The sequence below is a fragment of the Leptosomus discolor genome, chromosome 20, assembly GCF_034619465.1.
Source record: "Leptosomus discolor isolate bLepDis1 chromosome 20, bLepDis1.hap2, whole genome shotgun sequence".
NCBI classification, from domain to species: domain Eukaryota; kingdom Metazoa; phylum Chordata; class Aves; order Leptosomiformes; family Leptosomidae; genus Leptosomus; species Leptosomus discolor.
In genome coordinates, this window is record NC_141410.1 from 7,661,198 (window position 1) to 7,676,080 (window position 14,883).

Consider the following 14,883-nt stretch of genomic DNA (forward strand, 5'->3'; position numbering starts at 1 on the left):
GGTGTTGCTCAGCATCCTGCCGCACCACCTCGTCACAAACACACACACACCTCAAAGCTGAGCAGCCCAGAGACACAAAGAGAGGGGTCCAGCTCTTTCACACCATCTCCACAAAGAAGTCTGCTGGCTGCAGTCAGGTACTAAGCAGCCCCCAAGCAGACGCACACCCCTAAATGGGCCTTCCAGAAATGCCTAAAACAGTACACAAAGCAAAAAAACCCTTGACCTGCAGGCTAGACTGTTTTATCCTCTCACCTCAAATAGAAACAACCAGAGCTCTTCTGTAACAGTTGCTACAGACGTGCCTACGCCAGGGATGCGGCACAGAGACCGACTCACTAGTCTCAGTTTGGATGGCCACCAACACTGAGAAGGGGCTGCCTATACCCAGGAAGGAGCCACTAGGGAGCCTGTGTGTGGACCGAAGCATGTGGAGCCACATCATTCCCACATCTGCTAACCCACCTCCCCCCTTTTTATACCCTGGACACCAGCTTGGTTCAGTAAGGAAGCCAGGGTGGGATCTATTTCTACTTTCTCCAGCCTAGAACCTACCTGTCAGGTTCCCAAATCTTTAAAGCCTTGTCAGACAGTAACTGTGCCTCATGCCAAGCAGCCCTGTCCATCACAGATGCTAACAAATTCTATTTGCTCCTCTTACAGAGACTCACCCGATTCCCCTTTCCTTGGCCACAGAGAGCTGATTTATCTGCCTGGACAGGTAGAAAACTGCCTAGATTAGTCCACAGGACAACTGAAGCTCTACAACAGCAGCGGGAAGCAGCCTGTGCACATGGGGGATGGGAAGAGGGATGCATGCATACTCTAATGATCGTTTAAATCTGCTTATCTTCATCACCACTTGGGAGTTTTTCAAGACCAGGCGGGTGGTGTTTTAAAGCTGAGAATCTGGTTAACAGAGCTAACAGGATTTCAGAGATCACTAGAGATTCAGAAATTCCCTCAACACACATTATTAACAGCCATTTCAAAGCACAGAAATTTCATATATAAACATACAAACCAATGGGAAAAGATAAAATTCTCAGCAGAGACATACTAGAAACAATAAATGTGCCCTAGTTCTTCAAATTCTAACAAATACACACAAAAAAAATGCATCTTCTAACTGTATTTAGAGAGCTAGAGATGAGGACCTGATTCTGTACTTTGACACTGTTAGGTCCTGGAGGCAAGTCAGTAGTTTCTTCCTTGCCACTTCGTACAACTGGAAGGATAATCTGTCCAGGCTATTCAGATTGCAACTCCTCTTACACAGAGAATTTCACCTAGGAAAGAACAACCTACAAAACAACTTTCTCACCACCTAAACATACAGGTGCCTACAACACATCTTCAGCTGGAATACTTCAATCAAAACCAGCTCTCGGACAACTCCTAATAACACAAGGTTAAATCCAAATCACATCACAGTAACAACTCCTAGTAACTGCACTGCCACATCAAGCAAGTGAAAGTATAGCCAAAAGAAGAAAAAAAAATCCTACTTACTTTATACAACCAATGATGACCTGTGTCAAAGGATAGATCAACGGCTCCATGATCTCACTGGGATAGATCGTGCTGAGCACCCGACACCAGAAGTACAGGCAGTGGATATACTGCCAGTTATAAACAGACTGGAAGTTCTCCTGCAGAAAAGGGGAAAAAACACAGGCAAAAACTTGAAAACGTGGCATTTGAGAGGAGCTCGCTCTGGTTTCTCTACAGGACTCACTTTATCCAGCATTCTCTAGGAGGATGTTGTGTACCGTTTAGAGAGGAATAACTCAGATTCTAGCTGCCGCTCTGATGCTGGTGGCTGGCCCATCACCCAGCAAATTCAGATGCTGCACTGGCAGCATTATGATTTGGTACTAGTTAGTGCCTTGAAGGAAATAATGAGCGACTCACAGACTGCTTTTCTTTACAAGTATGGCTTATTTGAGAAGGATGATTTAATGACCCAGCTCACAGCAGATGGTGGGATGTGGCCAAGCATTAGGAAACCTTTAACTGTTCCCTTTACCCACAGTCCCTGGGACAGTCCCTAGCCTCCCACAGGTAGGAAGGCTGAAAAGCAGTACCTTTCTCTGACATCCTTGTGAATTGCCTTCTGACCTCAGACCAGAGGTGGGGGGGGAAAGGGTGTGTAAAGCTACACTACAGATTCAAGCTAGCAAGAAATTCATCTGAATTCATCTGGGTTTCCTCTCTCTGCACTCAGACTCCTTTGGTTGTTAGGCATCAGCTTGTCCTTCCCACTTGAAGCTTCCCTTCCCTCACTTGTATTAATCAAAAACCCCACTAACACCAAAAAGCAGTGTCAGCGCTCGTTTTAAAGATGCTCCTACAAACATTCACTGTCAAAGCAAGGACCAAACGATCAACCCAGCACTCCTCCCTGCTTTTGGGAAAGACACAACCCAGGACAGTTGCAATTTTTTCAATTGCAGAGTAAGAATGACAGGCAGCAGAGCTGACAAACCTCCAGCCCTGTTTCTCAGCCAGTCTTTGTGGTTACCAGCAAAGACAAGGCAATAAGCCAGCAGCGTGCCTGACACGCAGCGACACACCGAACCAGCACTGCAGGCTGGCCCTGTAGTATGGGTAGGTGTGGGTCAAGTCTTGCACCAACCCAAGAGACATTGTTTTCAATAATGTTTGGGCAAGTCCCCACTCTCCCTGTCATGTGTTTAAGCACCTCATAGTACCAGATTAAATAAAAGCTCAGAATCATGCAGGAGTCCTTAAGAACACCCTTTCCAAAGAGTTCTGCAGGCCCACGTGTTCCCCAGAACTCAGGAGGCTGCACTTAAGGTGCCTCAGCTCCAAGTCATGTTTGTTTCAGACAGACTTTCAAGGCCCAGGTCACCTCCTCATTTCCATGGATGAAGCAAGATGCCTTCAGTCCTGAAACAAGGACAGAAGCCCTCAACTGCAGCCACTGGACCAAACCTTGCAGCAGGGACTTAAGCTGCAGCTGGAAATGGTAGAGCTCTCCCAGCTCTCACCAGGTCACCGAGATGCACCAAGAAGCTCTGTTCTCAGCTTCTCTTGCACAGGACAGATAAGCAATCTGCTCTGGTAATCACCTTCCACAACCACCCGCTGCTCAATTTAAATTAATTGGCTTATTGCTTGGATTTGTACATTTTGGTGGTGCTGTTGTCATTTAAAATTCCTACAACCCTCCCCCAGCTGTGAAATCCAGTGGATTTAGTTCTTGTCTGGGCCAGGACCAAGGGTGTAAGAAGCCAATACAATCCAATTAGGGCACATGCAGCCCAGACTTCATTTATCTCTGCTCATTTATCCCCATGTCTGAACCACCAGGAGATTTAACTGGTCACCATCCCTGCAACGTTTGAGAGCAGCTAAACAATTAATCTATAGGGGTCTGTTTTGCTAAACATGAATAAAGCCAGGATTAGCAATCTGACTCAGCCTTCTGAGGTCAGACTGGAGGTGCCTGAGATCAGGGCTGCTTCCAAAAGGTCCGAGCTGCTTTGTTCAATTAAGTCCTTTAAATAGTATGGACTTCACCGGAAAAATGCACACACCAGGGCGGTTCCTAATCTCCTTTACCTCAAGGTTTTGCAACAGAGGCTCCCAACAGCAGCTTCAGAGAGCAGGAAAAAAGGTGCACGAGGCAGAAGATGGAAAGTGCATCACAAAGTCTTGCAAGCTGGGGAGAGAAAAGCAACTCCCATCCCGCAGTTCTTTTCTCTCCTTCCTGGCTGAAATTCTAAAGCAACACAGGCAACTACAAGGTGATCTCTGAAGCTCCCAGCCCCCTGGCAAAAAAAATCCTTGGCATGATATGAAACAGCTCAGACCCCAATATCGACACTTCAGAGACTACCAAAAGCCTGAAGTGGCTACTGTAATTTTCCCCTCTCTGCACATCCCCCACAGGAGGGCACACTCCTTCCACACTGACAGGGACCCACCTTCTTCTTCAGCGTCATTGCGCTGCGCAGGTGAATGGCAAGCTGGCGGATATAGATGAAGGCGTGCTGGTAAGAGGTGGGGGTGTCCAGGGCGTACATCTCTGTCAGCGTGCGCTGCATGAAGTTGATCATGGGCAGGACGTTGGGAGAGGTGAACCTGGAATTCTTCACAAAGGCGATGTACATTTGCTGGGCGGGAAAGAGGACAAGATACAACCGCATAAACCAGAATAAAAACGTTCTTTTACCAACCTTCCCCACCCCGGGTATGTCCAAATCAGGGGTGAAGTGTTTCTTTTATAAGACAAATCACTCCAAAGGAATATGCAAAAATAATCATCCAGCTTGCTCCTTCTTCGGGGGAGGTGAGAAAGAATCTGTTCAGCCCAGAGCTTGGAGATGCCCCTACCATCTCCTCTCTGCAAGGGGAGAGAACGGTGGGAGGGCTTTGAGTCACACATGTGTACGGTTGGTCACAGTTCTCCTTCTTTAACAGTGGTATCTAAGCAAACTACGCTGGGGAACCTGGGCTGTTAGCTGAAAGATCAGAGCAGCTCAGTAGCACCGAGTAGTGGGTCAGCACTTGAGGAAAACCCTCAAGAATCCAGAAGGCAAGTATTCATGCAGTAAACAGATGAGTACCCGAGGCCTTCCCTGCTAACACCCTGTGTGTCTCCAGCAGGAAGGACAGCAGCAGCAAGCAGGCTATCACTCTGACCTAACACAGACTTTCTTCCCTGTTTAATTTTCTGGAGGTAACCTGCATCATCTCCAGCACCTGCCCTACCCAACAGGCTGCAGCTCACGCTCCAAGATCTTTGCATACAGCACAAGAAAGAAAACCTTCAAAGCACAGCAAGTACCAGCCTTACCTTGAGCAAGGGACTTAGATACACCTCTTTCTTGTAGCGGCAGATCTTGTTCAGCACAAGGAAGGAGAGTACTCTCACTGTTTCCTCACCTGTGCTCCACAAATTAATTGCTTGCTGGAACAGAAAAATAAAAGGATACAGGTAAGTGAAGACAAATAGCCCCCTCCTGGTTACAGAAAGGCCTGAGTTTCCCTCATTCACACCAAAAAAGCAAGATGACAGGCTGATGTGTCACAGAATCAGTCACAACAGCACTGGCAGCCATTCTGTCCCCATACTCTAGCTGTGAGACCACACAAAAGGCAAGGTTGTTTCCACCGTCTATAAAGGACACTGTCCAAAACTTTCATCTCTGAAACACACGTGCACTTTTATTCACATGCCTAAATACAGATTTGAGCTTCTGAGCATAGGCACCAGCCTGTGCACGCCACTCAATCTCCCAGGCTTTGCAAAGCTTTGTCACCATCCCCTATACAGCACCACCACGCTGTATTACACATTTGGGCACTACATCCTCCAGCCCAACAACAAAAAAAAAAAAGGTTTTTTATGTTTTGCACTGAATTCTGAAGAATACAACTACATTGTAATTACACTCCAGTTTTTGCCCAAACGCCAAACTCTAGTTTCTCGAGGAACGGTACTAAAGACTTATTTGTCTCTGGAAAGGGGACACCAGGGCTTGATTTCTGAGTTTATCAGTGTTTTTTCCCCTCTGATCAAACAGGCTGCAATTCCAGAGATACATCTCCTCATGGTATTTCTGACTTAATTCCAGTTCCCTGGACATTCACTGTATTAATTCAAATGATAGAGCAGCAGCAGGGTTTGGAGCCAGAGACAGAACCCGGGCAAGACAGCGCTTCTGCTGAGACATATCCTTAGTCCCTCTGGTACAGACATGACAACGAGCCCCCAGTGTATCACAAGAGACACCCACACCAGCTGGAGAGGGGCACGTTCGTCTGTGTAGAGGTCTAGGCTAACAGTGCACCGTCGACATGTAAACTCATTAATCTGAGTCTTACACATCTCTGCACTGCATAATGCAATCATACGCTGGTCTCTCCCCTCAACTTCTTGAGAGGTAAATGGATAGATTTTATTCTTCCCAGGCCTGCCAGCATTTGCCTGTTCAGAAAAGAGATTCACTTGGACATGGCTGGCCCTGTCAGGAAGCAGCTGGTACGGTAGGGCCACAATCACGGCTGATGCCTCCAAAAACCAGTTACCTTATCTGCACTAATGAACCCTACAGAAAAATCAGAAAGATTCCAACTGCAGGACTGAAAAAGCCTACTCAAAAATCCCTACTGAAGCAGTGAGCAGACCGCTACACCTCCAGATATGAGGTGTACGTGCCTCCCATCACTGTGTACCAGTCATCTTTATCGTCAAAGGGTTCCGAGCCTCATTTAAATGTTGTGTTGCAGCTTTTCATTTAAATGTCACCCTGTTGCCCTCTTCCGCTCTTCCACGCCTCCTTTGTTGTTCTTAAGAGCTCAGCAGTTGTGACTAAGTTTCTGCAAAAATATTCCACCCCCAGCTCGAGAGTGAAATACTACCACGGACGTGCAGACAGACTCAGCACGCGGGCGGCAATTACTCCATCTGCGATGAGGAAGCAGACAGCTTCCCAGAACAGCCCCCTGTCACTTTGCATGAGGACTAGCAGTAGCTACATGCAGAGCCACATGCCCACTCACCTCAGCGTGACAACGCTTCACGGCGCCTAGGTGGCCTGGAAGAGAAGCAGGAGTCCTTTCCAGGACCAAAACAAAAGGAAAGGGAGACTGAGCTGTCATGGGATCCAGCCCAAATACCACAAGAGGCTCATCTGAAGGGGTAAACAAAGTACCTCAGATTCAAATGACACGCCACAGCACGTCACCTTACCTTGAGAAGTGCACGGCACTGCTTTGGAAAGGACAAATAATAAGGCACTGTGGAACTGACATGCTGAAGGACCGCTGCACCAACCGAGGCTTCTGTTAAACAAGACAGGAGCTACAGAGGGAAACCAAAACACAATCTCTTTTAGTGCATAGACCTCATCACCTCTTCCTTTACCATTAAGCATCTGTATTTTGCTGTTTCCACGTATTTCTGTGTTACCAAAGGACTGGAAGACCAGCCTTCCCTAGGAAGCAGCTCAAAGAAATGCACAAAAGCTGTATGAGGACAGGAGCAGGCACATGGCAGGTTAAACAACTCCCCTCAAAGTACATCATCCTGGCAAATGCGAGCTCAGGCTACTGGACTTGGATGGCTAATGGCACCTGAGCTCATCACATAAAACCTCCTTTGTGCACACTGCAAACACTAAGCCTATATACAGTTTAAGACATCTTACAGGCAGTATGACACCAACGCCTCTGTCGTCTCACTACAAATGGCCAAAGCACGATGAGGGCACCCTCAGTCTACACAAGGCTTGGAAACAGACCATCTGAGCTAGCTGGCGACTTACTGGATTTCACTAGGCTTTCTTTAATGGGAAGCTGGGAATACTATTGGGTATCAAGAGGTTAACTAGCTCAAGGAAAAGGTTAGACAAACTATTAAGAAACAGTTATCTTTGTATTTCCAGTTTGTTCAGCTCAGTTCAGCTGCAGCAAAACCCAGAGATACCTGCAGTTTCTGATTTGAAGACAACAGTAAGCTCAAAGTCACTTCAGTTTGAGAGAGGTTCTGCCTGACACGGTGCCCCCTCTTGCCTGCAATCCTAGCTGCTGAAAGCTGAGGCTTTTTTTTTTCCTACTTTTAACTTTCCTCCTCATCCTCCTCACACTGTGAAGATTCTGGACTGAGCAGGTCTCCTTTGCAAAGACCCTCACACATCGAAAGGAAAGGAGAAGATCTCGTTCAGAAACTACCACGCCAGAAGAACACTCTCACTGAGGGCACTCAGAACTAAGCACAGGACCAGGGATCGCTTCACTGGGACTGCATTGCCAGCTTTTCCTGTTCTAGCGCAATCTTCTGCTGCTGGCAAGAGGCACCACGACTTGAGGAAAAAAAAAAGCAGCTCTACCGATCAAAATGCTCTTTCTGCTAAGTCATTCTGCCAGCTTAGAGCTAAGAGACATCTGCACATTCTTTTTCTTTCCTGTATATACCCTTCCCTCAACTTCCGAAAAACGAGTTTTCCAATGCTGCTGTTTCAGTTTTAATATGCCAAATTGGGGGATGCAAGATGAAGCAATCTCAAAAAATCCACAATTAACTGGGGGCAGTAATTTCCTTCAGAAATAATCCACGAATTGTCTCTGAAACACCAGACATCAGCAACTTTGGCTGGATGGGATATCCTAGTGGGATGGAGCCTCACCATACCTGGAGAGGTCATATGTGAGGTTATCAACATAGAGGCTTCTTAGCATTTATTACATGAAGCAGCAAGACCATAGTGCCAAAAACTGATTTAAAGGTGTAGGAGCACAGCACTGCAGGTTAAAGCCCCCTAAATATTAATTTGTCAGACAAATTAAGACAGAAGGAACCACCAGAATGTTACCACAGCCCTTCTTTGTAGGCTATTTTGACTCAACCATCCTATGGACCTCCGAATTGTTAGCCCAAACACTTCCAAAACAAGACAGGGAAACACAAATCTCAGATGCCCAAGGCTTCGAGACTCATTGCTTCTGCCCACTGCTGTCCCAGCCAGTAAGTCTTATTTATTCTCCACTACAGAAGGCGGCGTAGAAATCAATCCCCACAGTTCCCAGTATTATGACCAGAAACTCACACTCAAACTGGAGCAACTGTCTTTGTAAAGGGAAAAGCACCTGAGGCTGCATTGTTACCTGCTTTGTTAATTATCATCTCGATTGGCTCTGCTTTTAGCAGCGCTGTTTACAGATGGCAAAAGCCCATCTGCCTCCTTCCAAAATGTCCTGAACAAGAGCCCAGCGATGCACAGACTGACCCCAGCAGCACAAACACGCTGAAATTTCTTACCCGTATCGTACAGCTGAGGTACGCTTTTACGTCCAACCGCAGCTTGCTCCAAAGTGGGCTGGTGGAAGGGAGGACCATTCTGGAAATGAGCAAGAGTTGGGTTTAGCTTTAAAAAAAACCCCACCAAATTCCCAGCAGAGCACTCAGATCTCTGGAAGTGCGATAAAGGGAGCAACAGCAGCCAGAAAGCCTGGTGGGGACCTGAATCTCTCACGCTGATGTTACCTCCTAGTCAGGCATTCTGCAGCCACGGCCTGAGAACTGAGCAGGCTGGCTTGTAGCAAGAAAGTCTGTTTTGGGGATCAAACTAGTTGTGAGACACACGCTCAGTCTCCTCTAAACTTCTGACACTGTACTTGTAGTGGTGCCCCCCAGGCCACCCCAAAATTCAGACATGGTCTGTACAAGCCAGGCCTGGGGAGGAAAGAGACTGGTATTTACACAAAGAACTGGAATTCACTTCTCAGACTAGGCACCACTGTCAACAAGGCATCTAAAGCTCAGCTCACCCTTCCCTTCATCTGTGACAGGGAAACTAAAAATAACTGCCACAAAAATTACCCTGGAACTGAAAACACTTCTGAAAGGCTTTCGATTCTCACTCCACCCAACGATGGGAAAAAACAGAACTCGGACTATGAAGCAAATAATAAAACCGTGTCCAGCTGAAACTCCAGAGAGGACTGAGGTAAAGTGCTTTTGTGAGTGTCTAGTGGGAAACGGGCACAGGGGCTAAACAAGGCTGCTCCAGCTTGCAAACCATACTGGGAACTTCACAGCTTGTTTTATGAAACTGGGCTCACAGCACCCAGCTATGGTGCTGGTCCATCCAGCAAGAGTTCAGACTGGTACTTACTGAGTTCCCAGCACCTTCTCCAGTTGCTCCTGGGTAAGCCATGCTGATACCCATTCAATTATGGGCCCAGCCTGACTCTGAGACTCTTTGAGCACCAACCCACACAACAGCCAGAGAATTCCCAGCTCCCAGGCAGCAGCTGAGATTTCAAGACTGTCATTCCTCCTCTCTAGTCAAATCAATTTGCACCAGCAAATGGGACACAGAGGTATTGGACCAATGCTGCCATGCTGAAAAAAGAAATTAATTGTGCCCTTCTTTGTCCAGTTACATGCTTGTTTCCATCCCACCTATACTCTAACAGTGAGCAGCTCAAACTCAGATGATCCAACTCTCAAACCACCAGACTCCAGGGCATATTACAGCTGCTAAAGCCCTGGATTAACTTCGATACTCTGCCTGCATATAGGCAGAAGGCTTGGTCCCTTTCTCTGAAAACCACGTCACAATGCCTTCACAGTGCTCCTGAGTGCAAACATATGCAATTCCAGATTTCCTTCTGTTGAAGCCATGTGGCCCCTGCAAATGGCTGGAGTCTAACCAAGGATGCACTTCAGGGGAAGAAAGGAAGAACCTGGCTAAGACTACTGTGAATATAATCAGGCAACTTTGCTAGTGTTTGGGAAGAGCTGCCATGTTTTTCCAGCTTCACAGCCAGGCTGCAGTTCTGAAAAGCCCCAAGGAGCTTTCTCTCACCTGCAGTTCTCAAGTCTCCTCAGACTTACTTTAGCTTGTTCTTTGGGGCTTTCAGAAGAAGCAGCTTCTGCAGGCAGTGGAAGAGGTCCCGGACACAGAAGGACACAAGGGCATTGAACACTGGTTAAAAAAAAGTCAGTAGAGAATTTGTAAATGATTTTCCATACATTCCTGGTTTCTGAGATAATTTGAAAAGAGCTCCCCAAGGAACACAAACCAGTAATTCCCATAGCAGAACTATTGCGTTTCCCCAGGCTTCCAGAAAACACCAGTTTGTCTTACCCTAGAATTTTTTATCTAAACAGCAAGATTACAACTGACATCTTTCTGGCACAGGGGCTTTGATCTTTGAGCAGAGAGCACCAAGCATAAGAGTAGCCTGACCCACGACTAAGAATCTATACAACCATCAGTCTCTCCCAAAACATAATGAAAATCAAAGGCACTTTTTAATTTAAAAAAAAAAAATCACAGAAATAGACATCATGTGAATTCTATACATAGAATTGCATTAAAGAATGAGATTTTACTAAAAGCAACGAAAGAGATATAAAAAGCCCCATTCTGGGCAAGAAAGGATTAAGGAGAACATGTGGGTTTAAGCAGTTCCACCCCACAGTGCCAGCTCCAGATGGCACACAATAACAAGCTGATGAAAGAGTGAGAAAGCACCTGCTAATTTCGTGGTAAAAGTAGGCGGGCTGCAACTCACATCCTCTGAGACACTAACAAAGATGTTCCCCAGCTCAGCCACACTGGTACGAGCCTAAACCAGGACTGCCTGCAAAACCTGGAGCTTAGCAAGAGGGGGCTAGGCAGGACAGAGAGGCTCTCAGTTGTTCTACAGGCATGGTAATCCTGGGAACTGAACTGTGCAACTGAACTCTGAACTGTTGAGAGGTTATAGAACGCTATTTGGTAAGATGACTTAAAATAGAACTGCAGCATTAGTTCTCAGAGGGATCAGCAAGAAGCTGCAGTAAAAGCTGTCCAAAAAAGACATGCTCTACAAGCGTATAAACAGTACCTGGCTTCAGCTTCACTCTAGGGAGTCTGCAAACCCAGCTGCTGCAGGCAGGCCCAGCCAGAGGCATGCTTACACACTGGGACACCAGAAGAGATCCTGCACTGCACAGATGCCCCACAAGATAAGCTACTTAAGTGAAAGGAAGCCTATGAAAGGGCATGTTAACTCCTACCAGTATCCCCACTCTCTACCAGTAGCTAAACCTTCCCTACCAAATGACTTCCCTTCTCTCACAGCAGCACTATGGTGACAACTCACCTGCAGCATCAGTGACTTGAAACTTGCTGGGATCAGCCCCGCCATTATCTCCTTTGGTGGTTGCTACACACGCTTTAAAGGCTTGAACAATTTCATGGAAAAGTTTTGGTGTTAGCCTTCTCTGCAGAAAGGAAAAAAAAAAGGATTGCTGAGGAGAAAAAGCAAGCAATATTCTGAAACTCTGAAGCACTTTACTGGGACAGGAGCATTGGAGGTCATTTTAAGTTTAACTGCAAAAATAGCTCCATCCCATTACATGAAGGAAAAAATGTCAAGACAGTGTTAACAGACACTAGTGATCTCCTTCTGCTCCAAAATGGCTTCTTTTTAATTGCTTGGGGGCTGAGAAGCAATCAACCAGCTGCAAGCAACTATCCAATCTGACCTTCCCCTGCCCTTAGTCAGAAGCAGCAAGAGATTTCATCAATATCTAAAACTTGACTAAAATAAGCTATCAGAGCTGCCAAAGCACAATGCTTAGCAAGAAGGTGAAAAAAACCCAAAGTTGACCATTCTGATCTCTTCTGAGCCACACAAGTTTCTCTAGCTTCTCCCTCAGATGGAATGCAAGCAATCTGATCCTGCAGCCCAAGAAAAGACAAGTCATGCTGAAGCAACAAGAGCTCTACAAGTATAAACTTGTACATAGGACACACAGCTCTCTGGATTTTTGTGAACAATGAACAAATTGAAAGTTGGTCTTTTAGAGGCAGTGACACATGTGGAAGAACATTTAAAGGAGACTACTCAAGTGCTTTGTATTCCAATTCCCTGCTCACCTCTGCAGCTTTTTTCCATTCTTCAACCATTTTCAAGCTCACAGGGATTAAAGAAACTCTCTTCCATTTGACTGTTTCATGTTCTTCTTCATCATCCTCATCACTTGCTTCCTAGAGAAGTTGGTACCAAGACTGAGAAAAGAGTTATACACTTCTTTTCTGGCCCCACCTCTCTTGCTGAGTAGCTACTGAAGAGGAAGGCAGGCAGTAGTGAATTTTATTAACGCTGTTACCAGCACTTTGTGTAAAGTAGTATGAAATTAGAGCTATTACAATTTCAAAAAAACCCCACTTAAGCCCTGCAGCTTTGCTACATAAATACAACGTGCAATAATGTAAAACATCAAGGAGACAGTATATCACTTGAGGCAAAACAAACCCTCATTAGGAAAGGTGGCACAACACCAAAGCCACAGAGAAAATACACTCTAAGGCTCTGCTTCCACAGTCCTTAACAAGCTCCTCATGCTCAGTTCAAACCCACAGCTGACTTTTGTGGATTACCAGCCTGCACACCTGCAGATGGCTGGGGAGGAGCTTCTCCAAAGATCACCTGTGCCACTCTAAGCCCAAATAGACTTGGGTCTCGCAGTGAAACTCAAATACTTAACACCTAAGTCATGGAAATAAATGATTTCACCACTCCAAAATAGGGCCTAGTACCTCCAGTGTATCAGGCGGTATGTGCAACCTCTCCTCCTCATCAGAACTGTCTGAAGTATCAAAATTCAGCAGCGTGCGATCGTTTTCCTCCAAAAACTTGTAAAATTCAGGATCTTTGTCCTTCAGCCGGGAGAGCTGAGCTTTATGTTCAGATGCCTTTCCCTTCTTCCTGGTAGGTAAAAATTAACATGCATTTATTCATTGCTCAAACTCCTGCTGATGCTGTAACAAAAGCAAGCAACTTCTGGGCACTAAATCCCACCTGGGGCTAATTTGGATGATGATGGATTTATCAGGGCTGTGGCCTCAGTTCTATCCCATTTAACACCTGCTGTAAAGGACTTGTGACAGGTTATTTCCATTCATCATTAAGAAATCTTGATAGCAAGCTATCAGGTTGTATTGGGAAACTAACTAGAGGTCATGAAAACATCTTGCCAAAGGAAAAAAAAAGTCTGTTCCTCAGAATTACTCCAACAAGCCTTTACAAATACTGAAAGCTGTATCGTCAGTGAAAGCTGATAAGGAAGGCTTGGTAAAATCTCACCTGGTACTAAATAATTGTTTTGGTTTCTAATAACCAATTAGTGCCTAAGAACTACTTCATCATTTTCTATCTTGCAGATGCTCCGGTGTCATTTAACAAGAGCAAATACACACAGAGGAAAACAAAGTAAACTCTGCCTGACTCCACCTTGTAAAAGATTAAAAGCAGACACAAGCTTTTCTCCATTGCAGTTACTGAATCGGCATAGGTACAACCCAAAACCTGACTGCCCTGCACCCTATAACCCCACTACAGTGTTGAATGCAGCCCTTTTAGGCACTCCTGATGCACCTTGTCCCAGAACCAGCCCATTCTACCACGGATACCGCCACAAAGTCCCGCAGTCACCTATAAAAGCCGTCAAAACGAAACAACAACCCAACCAAGCAACCGGTGAACACGTGCCTTGATGGGCCAAGCCTCGCCCAAAGCGGGCGTGGAGGGAGCACGAACGAACGCTGCCCTTACCTGGCAGCCGGTCGGGCCTGGAGCGTCGGCTTCGCCTTCCCGCTCTGCCGCCGCTGCGCCGCAGCCGCCTTGGCGGGCCTGGCAGCCGCCTCCTCCTCCGAACCGCTGTCAGGCTCCGACTCGGAGGCTGCGGCGAGGAACTCATCCAAGCTCAGCTCCGCCAGGCTCCTGGGGACGGCGAGGAGAGGGGGGGAAAGCAGCTCAGCGGGGAGCCGGGCCGGCAGCGCCGGGCCTGCCCGCCCACGGCGGCCTTGAGGCCGGCAGCGTGGGGCTGCCGAGCCGCACCTGGGCCGGCGGCGCCGCACGGGTCTCCCCGGCAATGCCCCCACCCGCAGCCGCTCCGATCCCCGCACCCTCCCCCGCCCGCAAAGCGCCGCCGCCGCCGCTCACCTTTTACCGGCGGCCGCCATGCTGCCCGCCTCGCTGCAACGCGGCCGCCACTTCCGCTCCCAGCGTGCCGCGGGGAGGGCTGGCCCCGCCCCCGCCCCGCCCTGGCCCCGCCCCCGCCCGCCCCCCCCCCCCCGCGGCTCTCCCGCCGCCCCCCCCCCCCCCCCCCCGCTCCGGCGGCCGGGCCGCGGGCTGCCTCAGCGGGGCCGGTGCCACGCGTGTCCCCGCACCCGGTGAGTGAGCGGCGGGGCGGGCCCGGGCGTGCTGCCCTTCCCCCGCCGCCCGGTGGGATTTAACGGCGGGGGCGGGGGGGGGGCGCAGCGGCGAGCCGTGCCGTGCCGTGGTCAGCCCTCACACGGCTCCGCGGCGGGGTTAATCCGGGTGAGGGAGGAAACCGCAGCCGCGGGGGCT

The 14,883-nt window shown here is 47.9% G+C and overlaps 1 protein-coding gene across 1 annotated transcript in view; it reads right to left on the reverse strand.

Moving 5' to 3' along the window:
- The window catches only part of NOC2L (NOC2 like nucleolar associated transcriptional repressor), a 52,349-nt gene extending 37,854 nt beyond the window's left edge, over positions 1–14,495 (reverse strand). The window contains exons 1-12 of the mRNA XM_086475994.1: positions 14,476–14,495; positions 14,086–14,253; positions 13,399–13,401; positions 13,071–13,239; positions 12,408–12,518; positions 11,629–11,749; positions 10,373–10,463; positions 8,792–8,870; positions 6,725–6,835; positions 4,826–4,939; positions 3,954–4,142; positions 1,513–1,652 (exon numbers count right to left, since the gene is read on the reverse strand). Of these exons, the coding sequence (XP_086332120.1) occupies positions 1,513–1,652; positions 3,954–4,142; positions 4,826–4,939; positions 6,725–6,835; positions 8,792–8,870; positions 10,373–10,463; positions 11,629–11,749; positions 12,408–12,518; positions 13,071–13,239; positions 13,399–13,401; positions 14,086–14,253; positions 14,476–14,495 (1,316 nt within the window). The remainder of the gene's footprint in view (positions 1–1,512; positions 1,653–3,953; positions 4,143–4,825; positions 4,940–6,724; positions 6,836–8,791; positions 8,871–10,372; positions 10,464–11,628; positions 11,750–12,407; positions 12,519–13,070; positions 13,240–13,398; positions 13,402–14,085; positions 14,254–14,475) is intronic.
- Positions 14,496–14,883: the final 388 nt, after the last annotated feature.